At 51.0% G+C, this 13,479-nt stretch overlaps 1 protein-coding gene across 1 annotated transcript in view; it reads left to right on the forward strand.

Annotated features, from left to right (window-relative positions):
- The window catches only part of POLD1 (DNA polymerase delta 1, catalytic subunit), a 30,415-nt gene that overhangs the window by 5,980 nt on the left and 10,956 nt on the right, over positions 1-13,479 (forward strand). The window contains exons 2-10 of the mRNA XM_040457966.1: positions 6,249-6,451; positions 6,814-6,927; positions 9,113-9,259; positions 9,345-9,470; positions 9,542-9,710; positions 9,818-9,899; positions 9,971-10,100; positions 10,606-10,772; positions 11,101-11,205. Coding sequence (XP_040313900.1) covers positions 6,250-6,451; positions 6,814-6,927; positions 9,113-9,259; positions 9,345-9,470; positions 9,542-9,710; positions 9,818-9,899; positions 9,971-10,100; positions 10,606-10,772; positions 11,101-11,205 — 1,242 coding nt within the window. The 5' untranslated portion in view covers position 6,249. The remainder of the gene's footprint in view (positions 1-6,248; positions 6,452-6,813; positions 6,928-9,112; positions 9,260-9,344; positions 9,471-9,541; positions 9,711-9,817; positions 9,900-9,970; positions 10,101-10,605; positions 10,773-11,100; positions 11,206-13,479) is intronic.

The raw sequence follows: 13,479 nt of genomic DNA on the forward strand, positions 1-13,479 counted from the left end.
TCCCTCCCCTCCCCCCTCCTGGGAAGCCAGTGTTACCAGTTTATTACCTATCTTTCCAGAATTATGCATTAAAAACAAACATGCTTTTACATATTCTCCCACACACCTTGTAAAAATGTTATTTTTTAAATTTTACATATTTTCCCCCAACTTTTTTTTTTTTTTGATAAGTAATCTCCACACCCAATATGGGGCTTGAACTCACAACCTTGAGATCAAGAGTCGCATGCTCCACCAACTTTTGTTCTGAAAAGGCACCCCTGTAACTTTTGTTCTGAAAAATTGCAAGGCTGCATAGAAGTTGCATGACAGGGGCCCTTGGGGACTCAGTCGGTTGGACGTCCGACTTCAGCTCAGGTCATGATTTTGCTGCTCGTGGGTTCGAGCCCTGCCCTCGAGTTCTGTGCTGACAGCTCTGAGCCTGGAACCTGCTTCCAGTTCTGTCTCCCTCTCTCTCTCTTTCCCCCTTCCCCCACCATGCTCTTTCTCAAAAATAAATAAACATGAAAATTAAAAAAAAGTTGCATGACAGATACAACAAAGCCCTGTGTACCCTTTGCCTGGACTCACCAGCTGTTAACATCATTTGCTTTATCTGGATGCACATACACTTTTTTCTTTCTTTCTTTCTTTCTTTCTTTCTTTCTTTCTTTCTTTCTATCTATCTATCTATTTATTTATTTTAAGTTTATTTATTTATTTTGAGAGGGAGAGAGAGAATCCCAAGCAGGCTTGATGCTCACTGTGGAGCCTGATGAGGGGCTCAATCTCATGACCTGAGTCGAAATCAAGTCGGACGCTAAACCGACTGAGCCTCCCAGGTGCCCCATGTTTTCTTTTTTGGCTGAACTATTTGTAAGTTATAGTCATCATGGTACCTGACCTCCAAAAACTCTAGCAGAACAGTGACATCCTACAGAACTGCGGTTTAATCATAATCAGACCATTTAACCCGCGGCAATACTGTTACCTCATAGACAACCCTTATTCAGTTTGTCCAGTTTCCTGGTAACATTCTGCATAGCTATTTTCTTTCTAATTAATTTTTTTATGTTTTTTATTATTTTTGAGAGAGAGAGAGAGACAGCATGAGCAGGGGAGGGGCAGAGAGAGAGAGACCTGGAATCCGAAGCAGGCGCCAGGCTCTGAAATGTCAGCACAGAGCCCGACACAGGGCTCTAACTCATGAACTGTTAGACCATGACCTGAGCTGAAGTCGGACACTTTGCCGACTGAACCACCCAGGCGCCCGTGCATAGCTATTTTTGAGAGAGATATATATATGTATTTTAAGTAGGCTTCATGCCTAGCACAGAGCCCAGTGTGAGGCTTGAACTCACAATCCTGAGATCAAGACCTGAGCTGAGATAAAGAGTCAGATGTTTAACCAACTGAGCCACCTAGGCGGCCCTGCTATTTTTAATTTTTTTTAGTGTGTTTTTATTCATTAGAGAGAGCACGTGCATGTGCGCACGAGTGGGAAAGGGGCAGAGAGAGCAGAACAGAGGATCTGAAGCAGGCTCCACTCTGACACCAGTGAGACTCCACTCGAACTCACAGACTGTGAGATCATGACCTGAGCCGAAGTCAGATGTTCAACTGACTGAGCCACCCAAGTGCCTCTGTTTTTTATTTTTATTTTTAAAAAAATTTTTTTAACGTTTTATTTATTTTTGAGACAGGGAGAGACAGAGCATGAACAGGGGAGGGTCAGAGAGAGGGAGACACAGAATCTGAAACAGGCTCCAGGCTCCGAGCCGTCAGCACAGAGCCCGACGTGGGGCTTGAACTCACAGACCGCGAGATCATGACCTGAGCTGAAGCCGGCCGCCTAACCGACTGAGCCACCCAGGCGCCCCTGTTTTTTATTTTTTAATCTAAGATCTGATCTGGGGTCATGTTACATTTAGTTGCCAGGACTGTGCAGTCTCTCCTTCAATTTAAAAGTTTCCTGGCTTTCCAGCCCCCACCCTTCCATGCCATTGACATTTTTGACGATTCCAGACTGGTAATTCTTGCAGGCCAGTCCTTACTTTGGCTTGATTGTTTCCTAATGCAAAGAATCAGGGCAAACTTTTTTTAGACTTTTTTTTTCCTAATACAAAAAGATAGCGATCTAAGTACACCGTTCTGCACGTTGGTTTCTCTAACAATGGGTCTTTGAGAGCCCTCCACATGAATGCATAGAGAGCTTCCTCATTCCTTTATACAGCTGCATAATATTCCATGGAACAGTCTTCATATAATTTATTTAAACAGTCCCCCGGGGGAGGACATTTAGGTGGTTTCCAGTCTTTTGCCATTGCAAACAATGCTGCCGGAAATAACCTCGTAAATGCAGTTTCTCATATGTGATAGTATATCTATAGCACAAACCCCTAGGTGGGGAAATGGGGCCTTCCAACTTTTATGTTTTAATGGAGGTGGAATTTACATACAGTGAAATGCACAGGTTCTCAAGTGGACAGTTGTGGGTAAGGTACATTTTTGTCAGCCCAGAAAATTCCCTCATGCCCCTTCTCAGTCAGCCTCTCCCTCCTGGTAAGCAACCACTAGCCTAATTTCTAGCACCATAGATTAATCTATTCTAGAACTGTGTAGGGGTGCCCGTGTGGCTCAGTCGGTTAGGCATCCCACTCTGGATTTCAGCTCAGGTCATGATCTCACGGTTTGTGGGTTCAAGTCCCACATTGGGCTCTGCACTGACAGCGTGGAGGCTGCTTGGGATTCTGTCTCCCTCTCTCTCTGCCCCTCCCCCATGTGCACCTGTACACGTACTCTCCCTCTCAAAAATAAACATTTTAAAAAACAAGTTAAAAAAAAAAAACTTTGTGTAAATGGCACCACACCATATATACTCTCTCATTTTCAATTGAGGTGAAATTAACCATTTTAAAGCGTAGAGTTCAGTGGCATTTAGTACGTTCACAATATTGTACATCTACCACCTCTGTCTACTTCCAGAACATTTTCATCCCCCCCAAAAGGAAGACCCCATACCCCTTAGCAGTCACTCCCCATTCCTGCAGTGCATACTTGTGTGTCTGGCTTCTTTATTTAAAAGAGAATTTTTATTTATTTATTTTTTAATTTATTTTTTTTTCAACGTTTATTTATTTTTGGGGGGACAGAGAGAGACAGAGCATGAACGGGGGAGGGGCAGAGAGAGAGGGAGACACAGAATCGGAAACAGGCTCCAGGCTCTGAGCCATCAGCCCAGAGCCTGACACGGGGCTCGAACTCCCGGACCGCGAGATCGTGACCTGGCTGAAGTCGGACGCTTAACCGACTGCGCCACCCAGGCGCCCCAAAAAGAAAGAATTTTTTTAAAAATGTTTGTTTATTTTTGAGAGAGAGAGAGAGTGCGAGCAGGGGAGGGGCAGAGAGAGAGGGAGACACAGAATCTGAAGCAAGCTCTAGGCTCCCAGCTGTCCGCACAGAGCCCGACGTGGGGCTCGAACTCACAAGCAGTGAGATCATGACCTGAGCTGAAGTCGGACACTTAACCACCTGAGCCGCCCAGGCGCCCCGATGCATCTGGCTGCTTCTGTGCAGCATATTTTTGAGGTTCATCCATCCATTGTGTCACTAAGTAGCTGCCTCCTGTCTGATGCTGAGACATATTCCATTGTATACCATCCTGAACATTTGCCAACAACACATCCCCAGTCAGTTCAGGATTTTTCTGTGCTCTATTTGCTAAGGTCCGGGCTAAGCTGCTGGAACAGAGACCCCACGGCACGGTGGCCCGGGCAAGATACAAGTGTATTTCTCCACATAACTGCCCTCAAGTAGGCATTTCTGCCCCAGAAGCTTGTCAAGGGGACTGGGTTCCTTCCATCTTGTAGCTCTGCATTCCATGGGGTGTTGTCCTTGACCCCGTGGTCAAGGTTGGTTCACCCCCACTGTATCCATGCTCTAGCCATAGAGAAGGGAGAGGAGGCTAGAAGCAAGCTTCCTTTTAAGGCTGTCCCGGTCATTCCTTCCATGAGATAACTCAGTAAAGTGACCATCCCTAGCAGTGCATGCTGGGAAATGTAGTCTCCGGCTGGGTTGCCTGCAGCAGCTCAGAGGCAAGGGGTCAGCTGCAAAAGGACGAAGGGGAGACTGGATCTGGGGTTTGGGTGGGGTTACGGGATCCAGAGGTGTTCACTTGAACTCAGAGCAGCTGACCTGTGCCCTTCCTGCCCTCCCTCCCAACTGGGTCTGGGGTCTGCCTTAGGTTCCTATACTCTGTCTAGGCCTGGATGCTGGGAAACATAAACTTTTAAAAAAATTCTTTCTTTTTTTTGATCTTAAACTGATGGGAAGATCTAAAGAATAATACAAAGAGCATATACCCTTTACCCAGATCCACGTTTTAACATTTTCCCTTACTTGTTTTATGATTTGTATGTACATAAGCTTTCTTTTTCTCCTGTCTCTACACACATATGCCACCTAAAACAAATTTTTTTAATAGCTTGCATACATCATGGTTATTTACCCTTAATAGTTGAGTTTTTATTTATTTATTTATTTTGAGAGAGATAGACCGTGCAAGTGGGGGAGGGGCAGAGAGAGAGAGAGAGAGAGAGAGAGAGAGAGAGAGAAAGAATCCCAACCAGACTCCCACCTGCCAGCACAGAGCCTGATGTGGGGCTCAAAATCATGAAACCTTGAGATTATGACCTGAGCCGAAACCAAGAGTCGGATGCTTAACTGACTGAGCCACCCAGGCACCCTGAGTGTGCATTTTCTTAGAATATTCTCTTACCGAACCATAGTGAAGTTGCCAACCTAAAGAGGCTTAACTTGAATACAATTTTCTGTCGAACCTACTAGAGGATGTGTACTTTTGTATCAATATATCTTGTCAAAATATGCTCCAAAATGATTTTTTATATGTTGCAATTAAGAAAACATATAAATGGGGCGCCTGGGTGGCTCAGTTGGTTAAGCGTCTGACTTCGGCTCAGGTCATGTTCTCGCGGTCCGTGAGTTGGAGCCCCGCGTCAGGCTCTGTGCTGACAGCTCAGCCTGGAGCCTGCTTCAGATTCTGTGTCTCCCTCTCTCTCTGTCCCTTCCCTGCTCACACACACACACTCTCTCTCTCTCTCACGTGCATGTGCACTCTCAACAATAAATAGTAAACTTGTTTTTAAAACATCAAGTTTATTTAAAAAAAACCTATAAACATGTATATTGCAGCCTCTATTTGGTTTTTTGTTTGTGTTTACTACATTAGATCCTAGATTATAAGGGGAATACTATAAAGGGCATTTGGGGGGATTGTTAGAGAAACTGGAAAATGGACTCTTTATGTTGTGATTGGATTGTTAAATGTCCTGGATTTGATCACTGCACCTTGCTGGGTATAGAGAATGTCTTTGGGACGCCTGGCTGGTTCAGTCAGTATGGTGTGTGACTTTTGATCCCAGGGTTGTGGGTTCACGCCCCACTTGGGGCATGGAGCCTACTAAGAAAAAGAGAGAATGTCTTTGTCCTTCAGCAACACATTGTAAAGTACACAGGGGTCGAGGGGCATAATATCTAACTAACATATCTACCTGACGCACAGCTCACTCAACTGACTCAGAAAAAGTAAATCATTTGATGATGTGTGCATATTACCTTGTTACGTATGGAGGAGGTAATGAAGCAAATGTGGCGTCAAGCTGACACTTGGGGAATCTGGGTGAAGGGTGTGCAGGTGTGGAAATTTGAACTTATTTCAAAATTAAAAGGGCTCCGTTTCTGTTTTGTTTTTAAGGGGGAGGGAAGCCTCTGAAGTGTTTTGAGCTGGGAAGGGACCAGATCAGATTTGTGACTGGCCTGAAGAGGTGCTTCCCGGCCGCTTGTCAAATGAAGGCCCGGGCAGGCAGGGTGACAGGCGGGTGTGGACATCAGAGAGAGAGGTTTATGAAAGGAAGGGATGTGCTAAGGACCAGGTGTGTGAGTGTGAGTGTGGAGGTCCTGCAGACCGGGTGACAAGGGGTTGGCCAGGGGCAAGCAGACAGCAGAAAGGATGTGGAGGGTTTGAGCATGTGAGGAGAGGGTTACACCGAGGTGGGGAGTGGGCTGTAATCACAGTAACTGAGAGTATTTGACACGTGGAATGTGCCACCACCCTGTGAGCCTGCGGGTAGAGGGTCGTGTTACTCTTGAGGCACTCTGGAGAATGGAAAAAAGGCTCACAGTCACGGTTGGTACACGGGGGGTTCAGGAGGAAGATAGGAACCTTCTCCGAGCCTTGACTTGCCCCACAGGATGGATGCCAAGCGGCGGCCGGGCCCGGGCCCTGGGGTGCCCCCCAAGCGGGCCCGTGGGGGCCTCTGGGATGAGGATGAGCCATCTCAGCCATCCCAGTTCGAGGAGGAGCTGGCGCTGATGGAGGAGATGGAGGCAGAGCACAGGCTGCAGGAACAGGAGGAGGAGTTGCTGCAGCCGGCCCTGGAGGGAGCCGCGGACGGTGAGACCCACGGCGGGAACCCCCTGCCCTCCCTCCCCCTCTTGCTTGTGAACCGTGTCGGCCACGAGGCTCACCTGTAACCTCTGACTTCTGGCCCACTTTGAGCTCCGTGAAGTGCCGGCCTCTGACCTCACACCAGTATGCATTCTGCCTTTGTTGTCTGCAGCTCCAATTCTGACCTTCACCCTTGACCCCATGACCTCTCCCGAGTTTCCGGCCAGACCCAGAGCCCCGTCTCCACCTGACTTTCTCTGCACATCAGGGGCCACCTGAGAGATCATGGGCTGGGTTGGGCGGGCCCGTTACTTACTTCTGGGGGAGGACCACCATTCCATGTAGCCTGCCTCCCTCCCCCCATCCAGGGCAGTTCTCCCCAACGGCCATAGATGCCCGCTGGCTTCGCCCCTCCCCGCCCTCCCTGGATCCCCAGACGGAGCCCCTCATCTTCCAGCAGTTGGAGATCGACCATTACGTGGGTGAGCTTGGTGGTCAGGCCTGGTGGGTGGGAGGAGGGGCCCAGGGCTCCTGGGGTGCAGGCTGGGCCGGGTCAGCACCTCTGGCTTTGAGAGAAGAGATGGACACGGACAGTCCCCGTCCAGGTGGCCAGGGCTAAGAGAGGGAGGGACAGGGCTGTGGGTGCCCGAAGGGGCAGCAAGAGGGAAAGTGGCGGTGCAGGTGTCCAGCGGGGCTTCCTGGAGGTGGGGACTGTCTTCCAACTGAGGCCTGAAGGTAAGAGCCGGCTCCTTGCTGAGGAGGGAGGTGTGCAGTTCGACATCCGTCCGTCCATCCAGTGTCCATCAGGAACAGCCAAGCATCTGTATTGAGCCAGGCCCTATTCCTGTCAGACCAGGTCCCTGCTCTCAGAGGCTCACCTTCTAGAAGGATAGGCAGAATAAAAAAGGAAATGGAGCCTCAGGTGGCCATGAGGGTTATGGCGGAACATAAAGGAGGGTAGGGGTGCCAGATTGTGCATCTTGGAGGTCTGGGAAAGCCTCTCTGAGGAGGCAACAAGGAGCCACGGGGCTGTCTGGGAAAGAGGGGTTCTGGGCAGAGGGTCCTGAGCAGGCAGCAGGTCTGGAACGTTTGAGGAACAGGGAGATCAGTGTGGTAGGAACAAGGAGCGAGGGGAGGGGGGAGGGGTGGCACATGAGATCCTGCCCGCCGAGGCAAGGACTTCGGGGCTCCGTTCTGAGCAGGCTGGAAAAGTCTTTGGAGAGACCCAACCCCAACTCACAGGTTAGAAGGCTCCCCGGTAAAAGAGGGAAGGGACAAGTTACAGGCGGGGAGGAAACATTGCGTTCCCCGGATCTGAGCAAGAACTCGCACTGCGAAAATATAAGAAGCATTCAGATCTCGACAGCGAGAAGACAGTCCAGTCCAAAAGTGGACCAAACACCCAGGTAGACAATTCACTGGAGGATACGCAGGCAGGAATAAGCTCAGTGTCACTGGCTGTCAGGGAAACGTAAATGACAGCCACACTGAGACCTGACAGCCTATTAGGAGAGCTAAAAGAAAGCCCAGAGACACGAACGATCATTGATAAGGATGCAGAGCCACCGGAAAGCTTGCTTGTGCCCCGCTGGTGGGAACGCTGTGTGTTGCTGCCCCTGTGGGAAACAGTCTGGAAGTTTCCTAGAGTTCAACCTACTCTTCCCCCGCCCCCAGCTTTATTAAGATACAAGAGTTAAATCTGCTTTTTTCCATAGGATCAGGCAATTCCAGATATTTCCCCTGAAGGAATGAGAGCCAGGAGACTGTGATTCCGTTTATATGGATAGACTGAAAAAAACAAAATTAAGGGCACCTGGGTGGCTCAGCTGGTTAAGCTTCTGACTCTTGATTTTGGCTAAGGTCATGGCCTCACGGTTTGAAGGACCGAGCCCCACATCTACACTGATGATGTGGAGCCCGTTTGGGATTTTCTCTCTCCTTCTCCTGCCCCTCCCCTGCTCATGCTTGCAAGCGCTCTCTGTCTCAAGATAAATAAATAAGCTTTTTTTTTTTTGGAGTTGAAAGAAAGACAAAATTAGAATGACGGAGAGTGGACCATCAGTGCCAGCGGGTGTGGTTCCAAAAATGCATCTCGCAGGAGCTGTTTGGAGTGATGGAGCGGTTTTGTACCCTGATTTTGATAGTGGTTACGTGAATCTGTATAAAATATGTGTTAAAGCTCCTAACTGCACACACAACGTCGATTTTACTTTTGTTTTTAAATACTTATTTTTGAGAGAGAGTGCGCGCACACGTGAGCGGGAGAGGGGCAGAAAGAGAGAGCAAGAGAATCCCAAGAAGCGCAAAGCCCAACACAGGGCTCAAACTCACCAACCATGAGATCATGATGTGAGCCGAAGTTGGGCACTCAAATGACTGAGCCACCCAGGCGCCCCTCAGTTTTACTTTTCAAAAGAAAATATTTTTTGCAACAAGAGGGCAGGGGGCTCCTTCTAGCTATAGGAGGTAGACCAAGATGAAAAGGAGACCAGTGGGGAGGCGCTCAAAGCCGAGTGGACAGCGTGGAAGGCCAGTGTGGGCAGAGGCACCCGGTGCTGCGGGAACCAGGGGGCTGTATTCCCAGCAAAGGAGAAGCCTGGGGAGGCAAACCTTTGAGGAATACGGAGGGGCAGCCTCTGCCTCATCCTGTGAACCCTCCACCCCCAGGCCTGGCGCAGCCCCTGCCTGGAGCAGCCCCGCCACCCCCCGGCTCCGTCCCGGTCCTCCGTGCCTTCGGAGTCACTGATGAGGGCGTGTCCGTCTGCTGCCACATCCACGGCTTTGCTCCCTACTTCTACACCCCGGCGCCCCCTGGTGAGTGGCCCTGACCCACAAGACCCCCGCCCCAGCCCTCCAGAGTCCCCCTGCACTTCTGACCGGCTCTCCCCACTCCCCCCAGGTTTTGGGCGCGAGCACCTGGGCGACCTGCAGCGGGAGCTGAATGCTGCCATCAGCAGGGACCAGCGCGGAGGGAAGGAGCTCGCGGGGCCGGCCGTGCTATCTGTGGAGCTGTGCTCCCGGGAGAGTGAGTGTCCCGCCCCCGGGTCCAGCAGGCAGGGCTCCCTCCGGGCCGGTGCCAGCCTCGTCTGTCCACAGGCATGTTCGGGTACCATGGGCACGGCCCCTCCCCGTTTCTGCGCATCACCCTGGCGCTGCCGCGCCTCCTGGCCCCCGCCCGCCGCCTCCTGGAGCAGGGCATCCGTGTGCCGGGCCTGGGCACCCCCAGCTTCGCACCCTACGAGACCAACGTGGACTTTGAGATCCGGTACGGCCCCTGCCTCTCCTCTCCAACCTCCACCCCCACTTCCGCCCCCGCCCCCGCCCCCGCCCCGCTCGTCAGCTTCTGCCTCCCGCTCTTCGTCCCCTGTCCAGGTTCATGGTGGACACAGACATCGTCGGCTGCAACTGGTTGGAACTCCCAGCGGGGAAATACCTCCTGAGGCTGGAGGGGAAGGTGCGGGGCTCACTGCGGGCAGGGGCACAGAGCCGGGTCCCTGCAGCCACTGACGTGCCCCACCCCTACAGGCCACGCATTGTCAGCTGGAGGCGGACGTGCAGTGGTCTGACGTGGTCAGTCACCCGCCAGAAGGGGAGTGGCAGCGAATTGCGCCCCTGCGCGTGCTCAGCTTTGACATCGAGTGTGCTGGCCGCAAAGGTCGGTCTCCGGGTCTCGGGGCTCCTCCCTCCCTCCCTTTAGACGCGTGACATGCCAGTCTTGCCCCACGAGCCCCCATACTTCTTGAGCTCGCTGAGGAAGGAGTGAACGTGAAAATGGACAGTTATCGTAAGATTCTCACTTGGAGGATGGTGGAGAGTGACAGGGCAGCTCAGACAGGTGGGCGGGAAGGCCTTAGGAGCAATGCGGCAGGCCTTGTGAGGAGGGACAAGCGGGGGTGTATGGGTGGGGAGAACCTCTGCCCCCCCCCCTCCGCCGAGAATAGGAAGTGCAAAGGCCCTGGGGCAGGACCCAGTCTGTGAGGGGCAGGGAGAGGGCCAGAAGAAGAAGGCAGAGGGGAACAGCGTGGGTCACGCGAGGGCTGTAGGCAGTGGGGTTAGGAATCGACAGGCTGGGGAGATTTGGATGTGCAACTCCCCTGATGTGTCACAGAGGAAAAGAAGAAGTTCGGTCCCCTGCATCCCCCTCCTTCCTCCCTGCGCAGGCATTTTCCCGGAGCCTGAGCGGGACCCCGTGATCCAGATCTGCTCACTGGGCCTGCGCTGGGGTGAGCCGGAGCCCTTCCTACGCCTGGCGCTCACCCTGCGGCCCTGCGCCCCTATCCTGGGTGCCAAAGTGCAGAGCTACGAGCGGGAGGAGGAGCTGTTGCAGGTGGCTCTCATTCCATGTCCCTTTATGTCCTCAGAACCCCCCACCCAGCCTCCACATCCCAGGTGCAAGGCCATGTACTCTGCATGCTGAGACGCCAAGTCCATGGGTTCAGATCCCTTTGCTTTGGTGGGGGAGGGGGTGTGTGTACATTTCCCGTCTGGGTCCTGTGTTATTTTCAGAAGCACCTGCCCGATCTTACTGCAATGGGCAAGAGGGCTCCAGGCTCGCTCTTGGGGACTTCTGGAATGTTCCAGGAGCGGGGAGGATCCATGCTAGGGGGACGATCAGGATGACAACCAGGGTGATCCTGTGTGCTCCCACCCCACAGGCGTGGTCGACCTTCATTCGCATCGTGGACCCCGATGTGATCACTGGCTACAACATCCAGAACTTTGACCTTCCATACCTCATCTCCCGGGCCCAGACCCTCAAGGTAGGGCAGGAAGGTTAGGGAGGCTTGCCTTTAGATGCGCCACTGGGGGCCGAAGGGGTGGGTGGCCGCCCTGCTCCTCCTTGCTGCTTTTCCCTTGTGGCTCTGTCCCCCTTGGGCTGTCTGGCTTGCTCTGTGTCCCTGCAGCCCACCGCCCCCAGTGGCTCCAGGGACATCACTGAAAAGCCAGCTCTGGCCCCATCCCTGCCCTGCTCGAAGTCCAGAAGGTTATTTGGCTTTTGCAGAGGCAAGGAGAGCATTTATGGTTAAATAAGGACAGGCCTGTGTGTCGGCAGGGCAGACGGAAGCGTGCGTGGGGATAGTGTCTTGTCTTCTAGACTTTAAAATATGTCAGCCAAAAATAAGGAAGAGGGGGATTCCTTGAAATGTACGGCAAAACCTTGACGCTTGTTGAACCTGGGAGTCACCGTACGGGGCGTGCTAATTTGCTAGGGCTACCTGAACAGTACTGCAGGCTTGTGTCTTCTTGCAGGCTGGAACTCAGAAGTCCAAGATCAAGGCCTCACAGGCTTGGTTCCTTCCGAGGCCTCTCCTAGCCTCTGGTGGTCTCAGACATACCTGGGGTGTCGGAGGCGGGCTCCCCGATTCTTCAGCTTGTCTTCTAATTTGGGCATATCTCTGCCCGAATTTCCTCTTTTTCTAAGGACACTGTGGTCTTGGGTCAGGGCCAACCCTGATGATCTCAACTTGATTGCCTGTAGAGACCCTATTTCCAAAGAGATTACGTTCTGAGGTGTGGAGGTTAGGACTTCAACATCTGGGATTGATGTTGACAACAGTTCAACTCACAATAGTGGTTATGTTGTATCGTTTCCTCCTTTTCCTTATGTTTGGCCAGTTTCGTGATGAAAAATAAAAATCACGTTTGGGGCGCCTGGCTGCCTCTGTCGGTAGAGTGTGCAACTTGATTTCAGGGTCGTGAGTTCAAGCCCCATATTGGGCATGGAGCGTACTTAAAAAAAAATGCAATAAAATGGTATTTTAAAAATCACGTTGAGGTGCCCGGATGGCTCAGTTGGTTAAGCATTCGACTCTTGATTTCGGCTCAGGTCATGATCTCACGGTTCGTGACTTTGAGCCCCACATCCAGCTCTGTGCTGACAGTGCGGAGCCTGCTTGGGATTCTCTCTCTCTCCCTCTCTCTCTCTGCTCTTCCCCAGCTTGTGCTCTCTCTCCCTCTTTCTCTCTCAAAATAATTAAACTTAAAAACTTATTTATTTATTTATTTATTTTTTTTTTATTATGAAATTTATTGTCAAATTGGTTTCCATACAACACCCAGTGCTCATCCCAAAAGGTGCCCTCCTCAGTACCCGTCACCCCCCCCTCCCCCCCACCCCCCATCAACCCTCAGTTCTCAGTTTTTAAGAGTCTCTTATGCTTTGGCTCCCTCCCTCTCTAACCATTTTTTTTTTCCCTTCCCCTCCCCCATGGTCTTCTGTTAAGTTTCTCAGGATCCACATAGGAGTGAAAACATGGAATCTGTCCTCCTCTGTATGACTTATTTCACTTAGCATAACGCTCTCCAGTTCCATCCACGTTGCTACAAAAGGCCAGATTTCATTCTTTCTCATTGCCACGTAGTATTCCATTGTGTATATAAACCACAATTTCTTTATCCATTCGTCAGCTGATTGACATTTAGGCTCTTTCCATAATTTGGCTATTGTTGAGAGTTCTGCTATAAACATTGCGGTACAAGTGCCCCTATGCATCAGCACTCCTATATCCCTTGGGTTAATTCCTAGCAGTGCTACTGCTGGGTCATAGGGTAGGTCTATTTTTAATTTCCTGAGGAACCTCCACACTGTTTTCCAGAGTGGCTGCACCAATTTGCATTCCCACCAACAGTGCAAGAGGGTTCCCATTTCTCCACATCCTCTCCAGCATCTATAGTCTCCTGATTTGTTCATTTTGGCCACTCTGACTGGCGTGAGGTGATATCGAGTGTGGTTTTGATTTGTATTTCCCTGATGAGGAGTGACGTTGAGCATCTTTTCATGTGCCTGTTGGCCATCTGGATGTCTTCTTTAGAGAAGTGTCTATTCGTGTTTTCTGCCCATTTCTTCACTGGATTATTTGTTTTTCGGGTGTGGAGTTTGGTGAGTTCTTTATAGATAATTTTGGATACTAGCCCTTTGTCCGATATGCCATTTGCAAATATCTTTTCCCATTCCGTTGGTTGCCTTTTAGTTTTGTTGATTCCTTTGCAATGCAGAAGATTTTACCTTCATAAGGTCCCAATAGTTCACTTTT

Source organism: Herpailurus yagouaroundi, unplaced genomic scaffold (assembly GCF_014898765.1).
Source record: "Herpailurus yagouaroundi ecotype Mexico unplaced genomic scaffold, PumYag 220, whole genome shotgun sequence".
Taxonomy (NCBI): Eukaryota; Metazoa; Chordata; class Mammalia; order Carnivora; family Felidae; genus Herpailurus; species Herpailurus yagouaroundi.